General features: G+C 33.2%; 1 protein-coding gene across 1 annotated transcript; it reads left to right on the top strand.

Moving 5' to 3' along the window:
• Positions 1-2,660: 2,660 nt before the first annotated feature.
• LOC111049076 (97 kDa heat shock protein) lies at positions 2,661-20,803 on the top strand. Its single transcript, XM_039424292.1, has 12 exons — positions 2,661-3,204; positions 6,279-6,477; positions 7,423-7,545; positions 8,071-8,549; positions 9,114-9,190; positions 10,357-10,612; positions 11,628-11,755; positions 12,715-12,956; positions 15,842-15,964; positions 17,589-17,852; positions 18,901-19,182; positions 20,050-20,803. Exons 1-12 carry the CDS (start codon positions 3,089-3,091, stop codon positions 20,236-20,238), a joined length of 2,478 nt encoding a protein of 825 aa, XP_039280226.1. The 5' UTR covers positions 2,661-3,088; the 3' UTR covers positions 20,239-20,803.
• Positions 20,804-21,179: the final 376 nt, after the last annotated feature.

Below are 21,179 nucleotides of genomic sequence, written 5' to 3'. Positions count from 1 at the left end.
CTCTATTGTGTTTGTGGGGCAGAGAAAGATACTTCTCTCATATGAGTTGTTTTGGGATTTAGATATAGGTATATTATTTATATCATCAGAAATTTTCCCAGCAAAAGTTTTTCCTACATCGGCAAAGTATTTATTAAGTACTTTGGCATCCAGATTGATTGTTTTCGTATTCTTCTTAGTATCTAAAAGTTTGTTTATATATTCCCAGGTTTTCTTGGAATCATTTTTGTGTTCGTCAAATTTTTTGTTGAAGTAATCAATTTTTCTTTGTTTTTTTTTGTGTAGTTGAGAAGTTGATATTGTGGTAATTATTCATATTGAATGAAAAAGACTAAACAGTTTATCAGAGATTGACAATGGTGTAATAACCGAAACCGGTCTTTCTAATTATCAATAAATCAGTGGTTTTTTGACAATTTCTTAGTCTTTTTCATTCAATAATCAATTTTTGCTTGTTTTATCAAATTATTTAGAATATTTCGATATTCTTTTATTATTTGTTGGATATTATTTGGTTGCTTTCTTATAATTTTATGCATTTTGTCTCTAACACGTATACAGTTTACTAAACCGGGTGTAATCCATTTTTAAGAGGTCTTTTATCTTTACTCATGCGAATGGTTTTTTTTTATTTTGTGTTGAAGAGTTTAATTTGTCAACTAAAAGATTCACCTTAATATCAATATCATCGGCTCTGTATATATCTTCCCAGTTTTCTCCCTGTAAGTCCTTCATAAGACCATCAAAATCTATTTTGACTCTAGTCCATGGCTCACCGTGTTTCGTTTCTTGTTACTATTCATTTATTCATTTATTGTATAAAATACTATAATCATAATACAATTATGACATTGGAGGAATAACTAGGCTGAGCCTGTACTATTTCTCTCCAAAAATTTTGATAAAATGATCATTAACTTCGTTCAGATGTAAAGAAATACTGAAATGGTCTGTTATATTGGCTTTTGAAATTACACCCGTCACAACATTTTTAGTTTTATTATCTTCTTTGAAAAAAATGTGATCAATGCAGGATACGGCTCCATTGATACTTCTGGTTGGTTTGTTAATATAAAATTTAAAACCATTCATGTGTAGTGTACTTAGGTATTCATTAGCGAAATGATTATTTGCGAGGATATTGAGATTTATGTCACCTATTATAATTATATTATGTAAATCTTTCATTTGATTCAGGCAAGTATCTAAGCTTGTAATAAATTCGTTTAGATTCAGAGCTGGTGATCGATAAATTGAAATTATAATATATTCAACATTATTTATTAAACATGAAATGCAGATGTAGTTTGCTTTTTCGATTACTAAGTCAATTAATTCTGTTTTAATGTTTTCATCAATGAACAAACATATCCCATCACATTTAGAGAATTTACTTTTTTTTGTATTACATTATAACCTTGCAAACTGTAATGAAACTGTGAGTCTTCCGAAATCCATGTCTCCGACAATGCAACAACCTGAAATTTAATACTGACATTAGTTAAAAATGTTGTTAATTTTGTAAAATTTATAGTTTGCATATTTTAGTTTATTGCAAAGGGAAGTTATATGTGAAATCCACCTCAAATATTCGTCTATTATTACACCCAGATATTTAATTTCATTAACTTTTTCAATACATGGGCAGTCACAGATGAGAGTGTCTGTGCAGTTCAAATGCAGCTTCATTCTAAATTCTGCATTTGGTTGACCACCTGCATTTGCAGCAGAATTTATGAATTTGGTTTTTGAAATATTAAGACTAAGATCTAAGAGAATTTGAGTCCAACCATATTTTGACTATATTCATGTCATCCTCAGCAACTTTAAAAACATTGGTCCAAAGAATTATGGCTGTATCATCAGCAAAAGGAACTATTTTACCATTATCAAGACTGAGTTTAAGGAGATCATTTACATACAGGAGAAAAAGGAGAGGGGATAAAACTGTTCCTTGAGGCAATCCAAAAGGGGGTAACCGCACAGCACTCTCACATGAATTTAAATTGTTTGATGAAAGAGTTTGCGACCTATCACACAAATAGCTTTTTAACAAATCAAGAGCAATGCCTCTTATTCCTAGATTTTCTAGTTTTTTAAATAAATTATAATGGGGAACCGTATCGAAAGCCTTCGAGAGATCAAGAAAAACAGCTATTGTCTTTTTATTTCTGTTCATACTGTCAATTACTATCATCAAAAAATGACTTAGTGCATCTTCTGCACCTTTGTTTGAAAACCGAATTAATTGAAACGAAAGTAATTCAGTGCAGTGCAAGGTATTTCTTGCTTTGTTGAATCATGTTAATATACAGTAAAAACACAAATAATGCGCCTCAGCAGTGCGCTGAGTGAGATCCAAAATCTGGTTTCTAAGAGTAAGAGAAGTAAGTAATCTTCTACTTTGTGGCTGGAGTCCATGCCTGACGTCCGTGTGGATTGTGGAGCATGTATAGCGTCAAACTGTGACAATACAATGTTCAATTACACCGGTATTCCACTTTGACTCATTCTCTTGATTTCAAGGCCAGAATATATTTTGAAATTCGCGCTGGAAATGATAAAAAACTTTATAAATAATATAAAACTCAACTGAATCTGTACAATGGATTATTTTGAAAAATGTAGACAAAATCATTGATATTTTATCATTTTAGAAAATTAGAAAATATCGTGTTGGTTTGAATGATTATGGCATACTATTTTAAATAGAAAGTTAATTATAATTTTTTTAGTAAAAATGTTATTAATTCATACTGGTGATTCACGTGTCAAACTATTATTCCTTTAAAAAATTATTCCTTCTCTTTTAAAAAGTTTAGCAAGTCAGTTTGCATTTTCTCCAGGAAATTATAGAATGTTCTAGATCCGAGGTTATAAAAGCTGATTGGCTGAATCCTCGACTGAACATTGAACTGAAGTTCTCAACCTCAACCAACAATATTCTATCTCTATCACTATTGATGTTTCACATGTGGAACGATCTATATCACTGCCGGTTTTTGGTGTAGTATTGAGTGAAAAAGAAAATTTAATTAGGTGTTGAGATTGTGTTAACATTAATTGAAAAAAGGTTTTGTAATTAATTATGGCTGCAATGTCTGTGATAGGAATTGATTTCGGAAATCAATCATCGTACGTTGCTGTTGCTAGAGCTGGCGGCATTGAAACCATTGCAAACGATTATAGTTTGCGAGCTACTCCGTAAGTAAATTATTTAAAAAAATTAAAATTTATATTTTAATCAATTGATTTTATTGGATTAGCGTTTGTTATTGCTTCATGTATCTTAATGTTGTAATAAGTTGTGTGGGAACATGCATTCCACGGTCAATGTGAGTCCTAGTATTGGTGGCCTTGATGCTCATTTTCTAACTTTACTCTTCCAGTTGACAATTTTACTATCCTATCAACAAAATAAATTGTTGATAACATACTATTTTTTGTCAGGCTCAAATAATAAACTACAATACTTATTATTCTTCATTTTTAACAACAAATCTCTTGCCCAACCCACAGTACAACCTTATATGGTTAGTTTTATTGAGTTTACTTTGGTTAGATCAATGAGTTTGCAATAAATAATAATGCCCTATTTAAATTCAAATCTGACCATTTATTTAGTTATGAAATATTTCCCGACTTATCATGTATTAAATTCTCTTTTATTAAATTATTGTAGTACGGTTTTTTGAAATCATTCTACACCCACATACAAAAACATTATATTATTATTATACTGCAGCAGAGTGGGTATTTTTAAGTCATTGCATTTCTTGTGTTTGCAATTTCACTTGATTCAAGTAACTTGTTAGGTAGCCTACTTAGTAATTAATAGGCCTAAGAAGTCTTTTACTGTAACTAATTGAACTTGACTTATGTATCAGATAAAAACATTAGCATTAGTCCTAGTTAGGATATCATATATCATGAATATAAAATTGTAATGTTGGTGACTTAGTGTCAACCCAGACAACCACTTGTTGATTTTCAAGCTAAAGGGGTTTGGGTCTCGTTACTATTTTAAGACTATTGGTTAGTCTTGTTACTATTTTAAGACTATTGGTTAGTCTTGTTACTATTTTATGACTATGTTTACTTCAAATTACAATTTACGGTTGATCGCGTTAAATTAACACTTTTGAATTGTTAGAAACTAAAATTGAACTTGAACGTTTTACAGTAGAAACATAACCTATTTTTTGGACACTATTAATTTATCAAAATTTGGGAATGGAATAGATTTGGGCCAAGCCTGTTGTTCCTTCCTAATCATATTTATATGATTTGTGATTCTGTCCAGGAATAAATAAATAAAGCTGTATTGATTTGTGGCAAAGGGGCATTTAAATTAGTCATGTCAAGTTTGCTTGAATTTAAGTGTTGTATAAAATAAATGTATTTTACAAACTTATAAGTTGGTCAAGTTCACAAAAACAGAACTTTGAATCCACTATACACTACCATTGTAGGCCCTTTTTCAAGTTTTGTAGATGTGATGTAATTGAGATATGGATGCAACTTGAATCTTGAAGGTACAATCCAATCTACAAATGAAAAAATAGAACAAAAACAACAATAATAGTCAATCAATGTAAAATATATTAAAACAATCAAATAATAGAAAAATCTGGTGTGGCGCACTCACACAACTTTCCTCGCCATTATGAAAATTGATCACCTGACGCTAGTGTACACGCGCATCTCAAGTCTACTATTCAAAGGTCTGCCAGCTGGTGACAGGACAATAGCGCTGGAGACACACGAAGTCTGCTATCTCTTCATAGTGAATGATTTAATAGAATCAACAGTTGCCAACAGTTTGCATTACGGTATTGAATAAACACATTTTCTCGAATTTCGAACTATTTTCAATTTTAGGTGGAAATGTCACTGAATATTAATTGTAGATATTTTCATGCTCAATCTTTTCCACTTGAAATTTTTTGTTTAAATAATTGTATCTGAAGCCTGATAATTGGGAATCCAAAATCACACTTTGCATTGATGGGGCGGAGCTCCTGAAATTTTTACAGATATGGGGCTTGTGGCAGTTGATAGAGCTTATCAATGACTATTTTAGGTATAAATTTGATCAAAATCGTTGGAGCCGTTTTCGAGAAAATCGCGAAAAACCCTGTTTTTGACAACATTCTCGCCATTTTAGCCACCATCTTGAATTGGATTTGTTCGAAATTGTTCGTGTCGGATCCTTATAGGGGAAGGACCTTAAGTTCCAAATTTCAAGTCATTCCGTTAATTGGGAGATGAGATATCGTGTACACAGACGCACATACACTCATATATATATATATATATACACACACATACACACACACACACACATGCAGATCAATACCCAAAAACCACTTTTTTGGACTCAGGGAAACGTATAGAAAACATGAAATTAGGGTACCTTAAATTTTTTGGAAAGCAATACTTTCCTTACCTATGGTAATAGGGCAAGGAAAGTAAAAATATGATGCACGAAAAGTAAAAAAAAAAAACTTTAAAACTATATTTAGAATTTTTATTTTATAATGATATTGATATGAGGTTTATGAAAACTTGAATTTAAGTAAACTTGACTAATGTAAGCTTACTACATTAATACATCAAAATACAATTAACATAGCCTTGCCTGAACATATAACAATTTTAGAATTCAAAAAATTTAGAAGTGAATTAAAAAAAGTTACTTAAATGTTACTTACATTCGATACGTGAGTTTAATAAGCATTTCAATAACAATCACTCATCCTCCAATGCTTTTATCAATAAGTAGAATGACACAACTTCAAAATTGACATGACAAGTCCTTATACCCCTTTAATAGGAGGTTACTGGATGCTTTAAACTTTAAATATCAAATAGTAAAACTACTTTATAGTTTTGATAATTTTATGCTTTCGTACTTGAATGTACGGAATGAATGTTTTTTACTTAAGTGTAATTAAGTGTTAAAACAATAATGAACAGTTTGAGTGCATCAAATATATGATCTCCCTATACGACTATGGGGCAAATTACAATCAACTAATATTTTGATAGTGTAGGTAATGTGGCCCATACAATAGTAGTAGTATTATATCTTTACTCTAGGACACAGATGAAAAAGTTATAGATTCTCAATATTTAGAATTTAGGCCTACCAATATGTTTCGAAAATATTGCATATCTATTTATGGCCATCTGGCGTACAATAATGAATTTTCAGTAGGGTACATCAGTACTGTATTTATATTTTGATCTTTCACTTCGATTATAATATTTTTCAGATCATGTGTTGCGTTTAGCGACAAATCAAGAATTTTGGGAGTGGCTGCTAAAAACCAACAGATCACAAATCTCGATAATACAATAAGTGGATTCAAAAGATTGTTGGGCAGGAAATACAATGATCCCGCTGTTCAAGCTGAGCTGCGTGAACTGTCTTTTAAAACAGTTCAACAGAAGAATGGTGGTATTGGAATTAAGGTAAATATGTTAATATAATTTTAAGATATTTGTTAAACCATTGATTTTTTAATACATTTTCGTCTTTTTCCAACAAATTTATTAGTTTTTGTAGTTATAATGCTAATGATTGATAATTCTGATTAATTTTTGAATTCTATTCAAGAGAAAACTTATTAATTTTGAAATAAGAAGCTTAGAAAATAAGCTCCCAAAAGCTGCAGCCCATCTGTGGAATGTTATCATATTTATTACAAATTAGCAGGTTGCCCGTGCTCCGCCAGGGTCTATTTTAAAACTTGGGAAACTGAAAATTTGTCGTGATGAAATCCTGAAGAATTAAAAATAGGCCTATCTATAACCATCCTCGGCTAATTAAGTATCTATATGCCAAATTTCAAGTTAAATCATTCCAGTAATTCAGACGTGATGATGCATCAAACATAATTTTCCTATCCCTTACGTGTATAAGCCAGCTCTTTTCTTTATTATAGTAGCCCATAGATAAGAAAATCACGCAAAAATCTCCTCATTTTAATCGACAATTCAGTTTACTCTTGTCTGAAATTTTCCATCTTTTATCGTTATAGTTACTTCATAAGTATAATTACTATAATACAGTGGAACCTAGATATAGGACACCCTGTTTTAATAAATGTTTTCTGCAGACCCTTGAAACGTCCATATACAGTGGAACTTTGATATAGTAACTTTCATACACCTCGGTACATTATTTGAGAGGTCTTTTTAGATTTAATATGTCTTGGGTTTTGCTTTACTCAAGTTCCATCAAGTGAACTGACAACTATACATATTAAGAGGGTGTTAACAAATATATATTTCTCATACTCATGGATTAAGCTTACTTATTATTATTAACGTATTAAAGATACACATTCAACATAATATACCTAATGTAGAAGTAATCTCAGTTAGATATTGCTAAAAATGGTTTTATTTTTCTAGGCCAACTTCCAAGGAGAAACACATGTATTCAGTCCTGAACAAATAACAGCAATGTTCTTCACTAAATTGAAAGATACTTCTGAAATAGCTCTCAAAACAAAAGTCAACGACTGTGTGATCTCTGTAAGTACAATTCTTCTATTTTTAATATCATTATGTTGAATCTGATTATGTATAATTTTTATTGAATAAAATTAACTCAGATAATCATTTAACTTGAGAAATTTATTATAAGTTGAATATTATTAGGTTACTTGAATAGCAGAATATTATTACAGTTTTTAAACTAGGTTACTATAGGCTTATTGAACTTTATTCAATGTTTAAAATACTTTGAATTGTAATTTATTTTTGTACTGTCGGTTTTGGGCTTGCATGCATGTTTTATTTTAAAGTCAACAAGGTACAGTAAATAAATTGGGCTATGCCAGAAATAAATACAGTCAACAAAATAAAGCACATGACAAAAATACAGTTTACGAAGTATAATTCAACACAAGACAAAAATACAGTCAACAAAGTACAATTCAACACTAGACAAAGTGATGTTATGTTGGTAACTGATGAACGCAAAGTATACTAAGGATACTAGTGTTACCTATTGATTGATATACTAGTGATACTTGATAACCAGTGTGGTTTTGCCAGGTTCCGTCATTCTTCACGGACGCCGAACGCAGAGCACTGTTGGACGCGGCATCCATAGCCGGGCTGAACGTGCTGCGACTGATGAACGAGACGACGGCCACCGCACTCTCGTACGGCATCTACAAAGAGGACTTGCCGCCGCCCGAGGAGAAGCCGCGCAACGTGATCTTCGTCGACTGCGGCTACTCGTCGCTGCAGGTGTCGGCCTGTGCCTTCCACAAGGGCAAGCTGAAGATGTTGGCCTGTGCCAGCGACCCCAACTTCGGCGGCCGCGACATCGACCTCATTCTCGCCGAGGAGTTCAACAAGAACTTCCAGCAGAAGTTCAAAGTCGACGCCCGCTCCAACCCTCGCGCTTTTCTGCGTCTCATGAACGAAGTGGAAAAGTTCAAGAAGCAGATGTCGGCCAATTCCACCAAACTTTCGTTGTTCATTGATTGTTTTGTGGATGACAAGGATGTTTCTGGTGATATGAAGAGGTATGTTTAGCAAAATGCTTATATTAATGATGTCAATAACACACAATATTTTAAAACTAAACATGTCTGATCATGTCTTGTCTTGACTAACTGGTGTGCGCCTAGCCTTGCAGTACTTCTTCAATATTGTTATATTTTAAGTCAGTCTTTTGTCATATTTTATTTTTACAAAGAAGAAAGTTGAACAATTTGTTTGATTTATTATTTGAATAATTATTATACTCTGAATAAAATAAGTTTAGACTTGAGCTTTCAACCGATGAAATATCGGCGTTGTCAGATTGAAATTGAGATTGTTTCAGGAAATCCCATGTGACTGAATACATTTAGTGTGACAATCTTTCTTCATCATCAGTGTGGCTTTCTTCATCAGCGAAAGCCATCCATTGAAAATCAGTTTGAATAAGTGCATTTCCTTGTCTACCCTCTTATTTCAAGTAATTTATGTTTTGTGTTATATACAGTAGTAGTCATTTCTCTTTAACTGAATTGTTCTAAAAAATGATAAACTATTTTATTTTGTATTTGTTTTACTCAGTTTAGACTTTTGAAATTTGATTTCAGGGCTGACATGGAAACTCTCTGCAGTCATCTCTTACAAAGGGTGGAGAAAACTCTGAAGCAGTGCCTAGATGATTCCAGTGAGTTGATAATAACAAAATATATTTTTGTGTTTTCGTTTGATACATGATAATTATGTTTGTGTCATACATGATGATTCATTCTTGAAGTTCATCCAAGTTTTTCAATACTTCACTTTCTTCAATAATGAAATTACATAAGATTGGCTGAAACTGAACTGTTCGAATTGTTCATTTTATTCTATTTTTTTTCTTTTATTTTTTTGCCAAAGTGAAATTATAATGTAGAATTGTAAAATTTCTTGATCTGAATTATGGTCAACATCAATTGAAGCTCATTCTTGGATTTGGCTTAAAGTTCTACTGTTTTATAGTTTTATATCAAACTATTTAGACATTTCAAATTCACAAGTAATTCACAAAAATGCAACGTAGCAGAACACTTTCCAAAAATAGAAGTCACACACTCATACCAACTTATAGATACTTTTATAATAAAAACTGTACTATGAATAATGTTATACACTTGGCGGGAGAGGTATTAGAATAAAGGAACGAATGAGTCGATCAATACTGTACATTAACAATTTACAGCTTTTTTATTCCAAGAACGTTGTTTTATGAGCTGTTCTTTACCTTTGTTGAAAAGCATTCAGCAATGTCAGAGATCAGAAAACATTGAAATGTCTTAATATGGAAAAACTAACTGCAAGACTAGTAATTTTCCCTCTAGCAGAAATCACTTCCAGAAATTTATCCAAGGATTGTCCAGTCTGTCATGTTTATCCAACATGTTTTATCCAGAGTTTAAGTTGATTGACATATTTTCATATTTATATTCATATCTTGTTGAAACGCATTCAGAAATGAAAGAGATCATCAAAATATGTTGATAAATAAATAAATATTCTCATTAAATATTTTAATTGTTTTGTTTTGAATCCGTATTCTATTATGGTAAATGATAAATTCTATTTGGAAGCATCAATTTTATTGCTAAACCTGTAATTTATTTATTACAAAACAATACAAGACTATCCTTTAAATTTATTTTCAAGTCTAATCGTTTTTTGTTTTGTATTGACTTGATTTGTGTGATTTTTTTATGTTCCATTGTATTGTATATTGTATACTTGTGTATTTAGAGAATGACTGCATATCTTTTGACAACGCCTATTGCAATTGATTTTGTTTGATGGCAATAAAATTATTCTTATTCTTTGCAGAGTTGAAGTTGGATGACATATATGCGGTAGAGATAGTTGGCGGCTCGACGCGTATTCCGGCGATCAAGCAGCTGATCACGAACGTGTTCGGGAAGACGCCAAGCACCACACTTAACCAGGACGAGGCGGTTGCGCGAGGCTGTGCGTTGCAGTGCGCCATGCTCTCGCCGGCCGTGCGCGTGCGCGAGTTCAACGTCACCGACATACAGACCTATCCCATTAAACTTGTCTGGGACGCTGCTATGGGCGAGAATGGGTGAGTCACTGCATTATCGATTGATTCAGATACTACTTAATTGGATGAACCTTTAGTGCTTTGTAATTGGGGATCAGAAGTTGGCTGGAAAATAAACTTACACGATCTCTTGTGACAAAAGTTCCCCTGTTCTCATCTTCCCCATGAAAGCGCTAGTGTTTGAATTTATGTTGAATGATTTTTTCTAACAAGTTCATTCTGAGTGAGATATTTCCTAATTCACAACTAGATTTTCAGCCTAAAATCATCTGATTTACACTCTACATACACCTAAGCGTTAGCGTTCGAACTTCTGATCCCCTATAGCCCAAGTTATAGGATATGATATTTCATTCATATTACTGTTATTAGTTGTTATACTTCTGAATGATTGCTCAACTTATTTGACTTTATGTTATGTATCTTATATTTATATTATCTTGTTACTATTGTATTCTTTTGAAATTGGTGTATACCGTTGGAAATGTAATAAATAAATAAATATGACTAATTTTAATTATGGCGAGTATCAGTGATCCAGATACGAAATAATGTATTGAATGAAAGAACGAACGAAAAGAAACGATGCATTATTCTGTTATGTTCCATTAATTATCTTGAATTATCAGTGTAATAGAAATTTATATAACTAGATTGTACAGTTGCAATTTGGTTTTGAAGCAGTTGAGTTTGAATGCATAATAATTGTGGGATAAAAATGTCACTTATTCTTAAATAGTAAAAACAAATCCTTCTTCAGTTGTAATTATCAGAATGAATTATCATAATGAAAACTCAAATCAAATTTATGAAGTTTGAAAATTTCTAATACAGCCTGGATACAGTGAAAAGAATGAACGAATTCATGAAATTTTCACATTTAAATGTTAACTACCATCAGAATTGGGATAGAAGCAGTTTAGATTTCATCCTGTTGATTCTCCACCAAGCATCATTGATTTTTTTTTCATTTTGTTTAAATATATGTTACAAGAACATTATTTAGACATTAAGTGAAATTTGTCCATTGTTTTAGGGAAATGGAAGTATTCAGCCTCCATCACGCAGTGCCATTCAGTAAAATGCTGACTTTCTACCGCAAAGAGCCGTTCTCCATCAAAGCTTATTATTCCGGACAAATTCCTTATCCAGACCCATATATTGGTAAGGCGACAAACACACTACTCAGTTAAAGTATAATATTTCAGGAATATGAGATAATGTTGGGTTGACGTTTTTAGATGACTTTAGGGTGTGCTCGCCATTTTTGGGAGAATTTTACTGGTGACACATTTTTAAATTTTTTGATTTGAATACTATCTAGGTATCAAAATGAGTTGCATATGGGAAAAACCCCTGCTGTTCTTTTTATGGTATAAGCGTTCAAAATTGAAAATGTTGAATAACTTACTTCATTTCACTACTAGTGATAGCAAATATACTCATGAAATTTTTAGGGTAATTTTTTCAATATACGAGTAGGCTATATATCAGATACAATACTAAGTTTATCAAAATAATCATATCAATATTAGAGAAATACATTCCATTTTTTATCATGGAATAATTCAATTTGAGTTATTTTTATTCTTCAGTCAAGAATATTTATTTATACTGTTTATTCAGTCAAGTATGGTATCTAAAGACTGGTTTGCTTGTACACTCGTAAGCCCAGATATTATTTTTTCTCTTTGTATAGAATCTGTTATGTTTAACTCTTAACACTACTGTCGGCGCAAAAACTACTGTCGGCGCAGATCTGTGCATGTTCAATAGATTCTCAAGACGGCCTTAAGGAGCAGGCACTTTCCATGTTTATTGTAGGAGTTCGCTCCTGTAATAATAAGGTGTGAAACGCACTACTATAAGGTATATAGGGTACTTTCTTGTATCACTTCTCGTCACAACAAGGTGATCTGAAAATATTTGTGACGGTTTCATAACAGCACAGCTTGAACTCCACATAATAAACTCTGTACTGCACATTTAAATTTAGGGTTTAAAACAGTTTTGGGCGAATGCCTGAATTACCTTATTATGTAGGCTACTGTCTATGAATGAATGTAATTATTATTAATATGTCGATGTATAAATGAATGAAATGATTTGTGATTGTTGTGTAGGCGAGTTCGTGGTGAAGGAGGTGAAGCCGACGTCGACCGGCGAGAGTGCAAAAGTGAAGGTGAAGGTGCGTGTCAACGTGAACGGGGTGCTGACGGTGACGAGTGCGCGTCGCGAGGCACCCGCAGAGGCAGGAGACCAGCAGGAGGAGGCCGCCGGCCAGCCTGACGCCCCCATGGACGCCAGTCCCAAGCAGGATGCCCCCGCTCCCGCCTCTGTCCCCGACAACGAAAACAACACCGAAGTAAGTAAATTGATGGGGATGGGCTGATGGGCTCCTTAGTGCTCCATGCCATCTAATTGCTTTTTGGCCCGGTTGCACAAGGTTGTTGAATTTTTATGGTGCTTAAATGTCACGTGAACCAATCAGAAAAGTTTTCTTTATCAAGGAAGCCTTTTCTGATTGATTCTCGTGGCATTTAAGTCATCTTTTTAAAGTTGAAGAAGTTGTTGAATTTTCATGGAGCTCGTCACGGTAAATTGTGACTGGCGGTAAAATGTCCCGCGTCACATGGGAACCATTTTGACAGTAAACTTTCCAAAATCCAGTTACCGGTAAATTATTTCTGCCTCGTACTCGGACCGCGGTGCATTCAGAATGTACCTCAATCGAAGAGCTGTCATTGGTCGATAGGATAAACCGTCTGTGCATGCGCTGATAGACTTGTTGGTCTACCATACAGTAACTTTATTACCCTCAGTATGGCCATTGACTGTCACGCTTCTGATTGGTTTTGCTCGGTCACATGGTACAAATCCGTCATCAAGATTCCAAACTTTAAGTCCTATCTTATAGCATTAGAAATTTGGAACTTATACCGATTGGAAATATATTTTGAACTTAAGATGAGTTTGGTATATCATCAAAGGTAAATTGATTATACTTTAATGTAGACAATGAAGATAATTTTAAAAACACCAAAAACATAAATTTCCCTTCCCTCGGACTCCTCACAGACCACTTCTAGAGCTTTTGCGGACAACTTAATGGGAATCAGTGATCTATATCAATATGCAGGAAGAAAAAAATTCAATTTTTTGTATTTCCTCATTCAAATTATTGGATCGAACTTCAAATAATCCAATTTCAGAATATTTTTTGTGGCTTAATTGTATATAACATGTAATATTTAACCGTGATTAAGTACTGATTAAAGACGTCTTGACTTCTCTGATTGATTCTCTTCAGTACTGAGTACCCTACCAATAACATGTTCAATTAGTCAATAGCTATTGATAAAATATGAATTTCGAGTTGCATTACCTCAAGCAGTGGTTAAGATTTGAAACTCACTAAAAATTCGACTGATTCATTGTCAATATTGTAGAACCGTTCCATAATTGAATAAAAACACAAATCTGTTGTCAAATTCGAGTTTGTTGTCAACAGATTTGTGTTTTTATTCAATTATGAAACTCACTAGATATAAAGAATAATGGTTATGGGTTATGTGTTTTATTTTTCAATTGCTTATATGTTTATCAAATTCATCAAGTAGTGCAATGGCTAGAACAATTTGCTCTTCCACAGTTTATATACAATGTCGTGCTTCACAATATTTTCATCATACTTATTTGTTGTCAACTAATAAAACAAACTATTCAAATGTTATGGAATCATATTGTGATGAGAATTCCATCAAATTTCTACAAATATATATGAGAACTTTGATATGATCATTTTTTGTCAATGGAACAAAATTTATTACAATATCATGATACATTTCAAAAGTTTTTTGGTAATTTTTGTATATTCAGTTTTCAGTTTACGTTACCTACTATTCATTTTTACTCGCTATTATCTACGATTACTATTTCAAGTCCCAAAACTATATTGGAAATATAGAAAAAGCATGAAAGAAATTATATCGAAGTTAATAGTCACAAAAATATGCTTAAATAAGTAGTAAAGGCAAGCGATTTTACTAATAATCCCCTATAAGCTCCATTCTAAATTTCGAATTTTGGAATCTTCGTGGCGACGGCGGGAAAAAAATTCCAATGGCCATACTGTGAATAATATAGTTACTGTAGTCTACCATAGCAAAGCCTCAGAATACATAACCAACAAAATGATGTTTAATAACAATTCGTTGAATAATTTTATCTTTATAGAATATTTGAGAGTACACATAAGGAAGTAAATAAAAAAAGAAGAAGCTAACACTTCTCTAGACGGTAAGTTTGTAAAGCAGTCTTTGTTCATTTACACAGTTAGTAAATGACACACTTTCGTAGAAATCAATTTCATAAGTGCGCGTGAAAAGCTGGGAACCAAATGTCACTTGAACCAATCAGAAAAATCTGCTTTATCAAGGAAGCCAACAGGAATGCAACAGTCTGTTGTGCAACCGGTCCTTTGAATTAATAAGATGAACATGTGTTTGCTGCTCCCGTTGGACGTGTGACCGTTCCGTAAAATACCATGAGTTTGAAAATCGCTTCCCGATCATTTGGAATCCACTCATGCACGAATATAGAGTTGTATGGGTAACTTCTCAATTAAAGAATATTTTTATACCGTAGTTTGATTGATAAGTTGAGGAGAAGGTATCCCATGTTAATGTCTCGCCAACAGCGCTGCAAAATATGTGATCATACTTTTCCAACTTCTTGAAATGTGAACAGATTGTGAATCATACAAAAGTAATACCTAGGCTAAATGTTTTTCCTCTTAGATTCTCAAAAGACCCTTTTGACACCAATTTAGAACTTTAAAACTGCCATTTACTGTTCCATTTGACGTTTACACTGTTGTATTTGATCTTCTGACGCTATACCTCACTTGTTTTAGCGTGAGAAAATTTAATTATCTATTATAAAGGGATTGATGTAGAGGTGTTATAAAAACCAATGCAATAATTGGAATCATTTTTTACTAATTACAGTGCTTGGCATTGATCAAAAAGTTTTTTTCTCCCCAATTAAAATTGGGTTAGTTTAGGACAGTACAATCGTTATTTCTTGTGGTGAATATTGAGGTTTGTAGTCACAAGCACTCACACTTTCTTCGTTTATCAGTATCGAGAGAAACGACCATGGTTGATAAGCAAACGTTCTGCCATTCATAAAATATGCTATTAAATGTTTTTAATATGACTAACGATGTATTTATATCTATTATTTCAGGAGGAACAAGAAAAGAAAGAGGAGAAGAAATCAGGGAAGAAGATTACTATCACAGAACTTCCAATCGAATCTTTCACTAACGGCCTTTCAGTGGTAGAAATTAATAATCTTCTGGAAATGGAGGTAAACATTCACTTTTACTCTTTATTATTACTGCATTATTAATAAAATATTTCTGATCAGTAGTTTGATATCCAACTAAATCTTCATAAATATAAATTTTATTTAGAAATTTATATTGTTGTGATCATTTTTTGTGAGGAAGCTCTTAGGTGTAACAAAATTCAACTAAAATAATTCATCATAATCCAATTTTATTCACATTTTAGGTTGGTTTCCGAGCTTGGGATCTATAAGCACTCGGGTCTAAATCGACTTTCTGAGTCACGGGTTTATCTTATAGATTCCGGGGTCTATAAGATCTCGACTTATTTGAGTCCAGGACTTAAACGCAGTAAACATGAGGGAAATTCACAATATATTGTATTGTCGTTATTTTGGCAATGGGAGGCAGCTGAATGAAGCGGGCTTATTCAAATGAACATGATCTCCAAACTATTTTGTAACTATTATTTTGTGAAAATACGTCTCGATTTATTTGTAGGCCTATTCAAAGCAAAACCTAACCTTTTGATATATGAATGAATAAACATTTCATTTTTCATTATGCTATTATTGATCATTGATCCTTGCCAGTGATTTTGGAATAAAAATTTTATAGGCTATTGAGTTGGAAAACGTATTTGTTTTGAAAAAACTGGAATGATTATTTATTATTGTTATATTATTATTATTAATATATTGAATATGACATTGATTAATAACATTCACATTGGAAGATAAAATTACATGGAAATCGTTGTATTATTTTTCTTGATAATTTTCAGGTTATGTCACAGTCGTATTATTAGGTTAGTTTTTTACACATAATTCTGATAGAACTTTATTTTAAAATAGACTTGCAAACTATAAATTATGAATTTAGATGAGTACTAATCCAATTAGTTTACGTATTCCAAGACATTTATTTGTCTATTCATCTACTCTAAAACAATAACTGAGATGTGTTTACTCTCTTTAGGTCCATAACTTAATTTTAAAACCTATCTCAGTTGAGCGTTTAAAATCACACTGTTTTAAGTTCTGGACTTAGCGATTTTTGATAAATCCTTGACTCGGAAAGAGGCGAGAATCTAATTCAAGTCCTGGACTTATAAGCCCTTTACTCAGAAAGCGAAATTATAAACTCCAGGGTCTAACGTGATCTCTAAACTCCAGGGTCTATTTGAGTCCTCGACTAACGCTCTGACTCGGAAAGCCAATTTCCTGACTCCAGAGTCTAAAGCCGGTTAAAGTCTAGAACTTGGCTAAATCCCAAGCTCGGAAACCGGCCCTCAGAGTAGTACATTGGAGGCTTTACTGAATTCTCAAGAACAGTTGGGAGTATTTTATGACTTCATAGGCCTTTATACTTGATAGCCTACATATTTCACTATATTTCCATTTGTAACCTGGATTAGAGAATCAAATTTGTTTCAAGACCCACACAGTAATCACAGAGCGATTAAATTTATTGTTTTTTGTGTTATTTTTATAGCTTTATTCTTATGTTTGGGTAACTGTTTATACCATTGGCGTTATTGAAATAATAGTGTATGTTATTTCATTGTTGATTAATATACTCGTGTGTGTGTGTGTGTGTGAAACTTTTATTTTCAATAACCCAACTTGCTGCTGTTTTTTGCAGTGTAAAATGATTGCCAGCGACAAACAAGAGAAGGAGCGTGTCGACACAAGAAATGCTTTGGAAGAGTACATCTACGAGCTGAGAGGTCAACTGAACGAAGAGCCGGTCAGTGACCCGAACGGCCGCCTTTCGCTCTGTCAGTTCGTCAAGGAAGCCGACCACCAATCTCTCATCAAACAGCTGGATGGCTTGGAGACATGGCTCTACGAGGACGGTGATGAATGCACTAGACAAATTTATGCTGAGAAATTATCTTCTTTAAAGGTACCTTAACAATATTCTGGCTCTTATCAGAAATTGATTTCCATTCTAATAATCATAAGATTATTGATGATCAAACAAATATTTTGCAATTTATATGATTCTTCGTTTTTCGATTTAATATAGGTTCTTTCAAAACTGAATATGTCGTACTCAAAACTTGGATTTTCATTGGTGTTGCTGTAAATTTCGATTCGAATGTGAAAGTGAAAAATGTCATTTTTATCCGAGATGATTTTTATTTTTCATAGAATCGTACAGATGTCGTGACTGTTTACAATTTCTTCCTTTGATTTCCAGAATAATTCAATTTTTTATCAAGGCTAGCGATGTTTTTATGTAGCTGCCTCAAAGTTTCAGTGTTATGAAATCCTTTACAACTCACTTTCTATTTAAGTTATGACTAGTAACTTCCGATGGTAATTTATTGAAGCAATGTAGCCATTCTGTAGTTATATGTTTCATTGTTGAATTTACTATTATATAAAATGAATACCTTATCAATAATAACCTATTTCAAATTCATACAATGTAGTGCAGTTCTTGTTAAAGATGAAGTCATGATTTTTTTATCATGGAATTTATTTTAATGTAATAAAATAAAAAAGTAATGTGATATATGTTGTATATTAAGTAGACTTATAGTCCGTGCAAACCTTAATTCATAGCACGGGACTTTATGGCCAATCTCATTTCTTAGAATAGGAGCGCACTGTAGCCGTGTTGATGGTGATTTCTATCAAAATGACTTACGCTCTCTTTTTAGATATTCCTCTCACACTTAGTTACTCCATAACAACAATGCTTCAATCTAACGTTTGCCCAGACTATAGAATGAAGATAACCAGGAATGGAATGTAACTACAAACTCGATATTTAAATTTTATAGGCGACATATTTTTAGTATTTGAGTTGAAATTTTGATTCATTCACTAGATTTCTGATTGGAAATTGGCATTTTGGTTCGTATTAGCTGGCAAAATATAATGCTGTTTTATTGGGTTTTTCTTCAAGAGCAACACTGTGATTGGTCTGATTTGTGTGTTGGCAGAACATTGGTGAACCGATCAAGATGCGGCAGCAGGAGCGCGAACAACGGCCGATCGCCTTCAACGAGTTCGTGGCGTCGATCCAGCAGGCGCTCGGAGTCACCGAACAGTTCCGAGCCGGCTCGAAGCTGTACAACCACCTGGTGGAAGCAGACGTGGCCAAGGTCGAGCAGTCTGTCAACACGGCCAGGAAGTGGGTCGAAGACAAACTTGCCGAGTCCAAAAATTGTCCACTCATTGAAAATCCTGCCGTCACTGTAGCCCAGATTAGGCAAGAGAGACTGGTACGTCGATCATTTGTCCATTTAGCTTTTGTATTTGCTTACCAAATATTTATTTACTCACCATTCATTGGTTATGAAGCATCTATTTTCTTCAAAATTCCAACCAGACTCCTTCAATTTGAATGTAAAATCCGCTGTTTAGATTGTTTCTATTGGAACATTTGTCAATGGCAAACTTGGAATGCCGGTTTTATGTCAACTTGAAATCTGTGTTGTGTGTGCATTATTCCTAAAGTTGCGTACCGACTTATGCTCCACGACCACGCGCAATTCGTTTTCTAGCATTTGATGGAAATTATATCTGTATCATACAGTTTCTGAACAAACACAGATAATAAGCGTAGAATCAGCTGATGAAAAGCGAAATGCGCGTGTTCGTGGTGCATAAGTCTGTGCGTACTTTAATCATGCGCCGGGAAATTAAAATCGTATGTTTGACCGACGGTGCACATCTTGAGTTCTTTTGATGATCTAGATTCGGTATCTCTTATGAAAAATCATCAATTTTTAATCTAGAGGCTCTCTTTGCTAAATTCGGCTAGCTAAAGAATGTTATTTTTTATTGGTATAAATGTAAAATACCTTATATAAATTAATAGAAAAGTTCAATTGTAAATTTTCTTCGTTTCCCCTAAACCCAGTTTTAAAGAAGTTTGGTTTGAAACCGAATAAGATTATAGATTTGCTGTGTTGTGGGAATATTGAGAAATATTCGGAATAAATCCGCCTATTTTTTTTTTGTTATCACCTGCGACCTTTGATAAAACTACTCAATTTTCATCTTAAGATTGTTCTGTTTGTTAACCATCAAAAACAAAGTTAGCTTTTGGTTACTTACTAATCGATTGAAATATATTTTTGTTACAGAATTTCGAACTAGAGGTTAGTCCGATTCTGAAGAAGGCGAAACGGAAACCTGCGCCGGCTGCAAGCGAAGCGCCGAATGAGAACGGACAGCAGCCGACTTCCGGTTCCGGTCAGGCCGACCAGCCGGCTGCCGGAGACCAGAAGCAGCAAACTGAGCAAAACTCGGCCGAAAAAATGGACGTCGAATAAATTTAGAAACTAATTTATGAATGTCACATTGAAAAATTCAATATCCATTGTAATAATTGAATATTCTTTCTAGGTATTTATTTATTGTACCAGATGATATTATTATAATACACCAGTATTTGAGCTGAACAAGAAAATTCCAACAGATAAGCTTTTTTCTTCTACTCTTCTGTAATTAATTAATATTAATTATTGCATCCTAAACTATTTTCTCCTTGACTCACAGCTTTCCTTAAAATGTAACCAGTGTACTAGTTTTATTAAATAATTATTGTGACTTGAATCATGTACATTTTATTAGTACCTTCTTACTGAAATGACCTCAATTAAATTTCTGTCATCACTTATTAAAATTTTTACTCGTTATAATTATTCGAAGATAATTTGCATTTATTTTCTAGAAGAATCGTTTTCTTTTTCACTTGAATGTGTTGAATATAAATTTTGTTAATTTTCTTATAGGTTGGGAATAATTTGTATTATATATTTTTCAACACTTTGTGAATAATTGGTATCATAAGTAGATCTTGTTTGTCAAATACCAATAAATCCAATTCAATTGGCATATTGTGTAATTTTATTTTCTCTGTTTGAAGTCAGATTCTCTGCAATGATTGTGTTCCTCATACAGTACCTACATAAAAGAAAGTTGTTTTCGTGTTTTGATGAGAATTGTTTTTTTGAATTCGAATACACACTAGTAGCTATTAATTAAATCTAATTTAAAGTCAACTTTGCAAGACAAATAAAATGTACAATAGTTAGGCCCGCCGCAAAGTAGACCCACGTCGTGGGAAGTTTTGTAAAAGCATCGCTAGCAATGGCGCGCCGCAAACTGCACCCAGCCAAGAACATTACACGAATAAGTAGATATCCACGCGTGGATCGGTATATGATTCGTTTACAGGTTTCTTGGAACGTGGGTCACTCGTTTGTTGTAC

This window comes from Nilaparvata lugens, chromosome 3 (genome assembly GCF_014356525.2).
Source record: "Nilaparvata lugens isolate BPH chromosome 3, ASM1435652v1, whole genome shotgun sequence".
Classification (NCBI taxonomy): domain Eukaryota; kingdom Metazoa; phylum Arthropoda; class Insecta; order Hemiptera; family Delphacidae; genus Nilaparvata; species Nilaparvata lugens.
The sequence above is the reverse complement of the archived record's forward strand: the minus strand, read 5'-3'. Positions and strand labels throughout refer to the sequence as shown.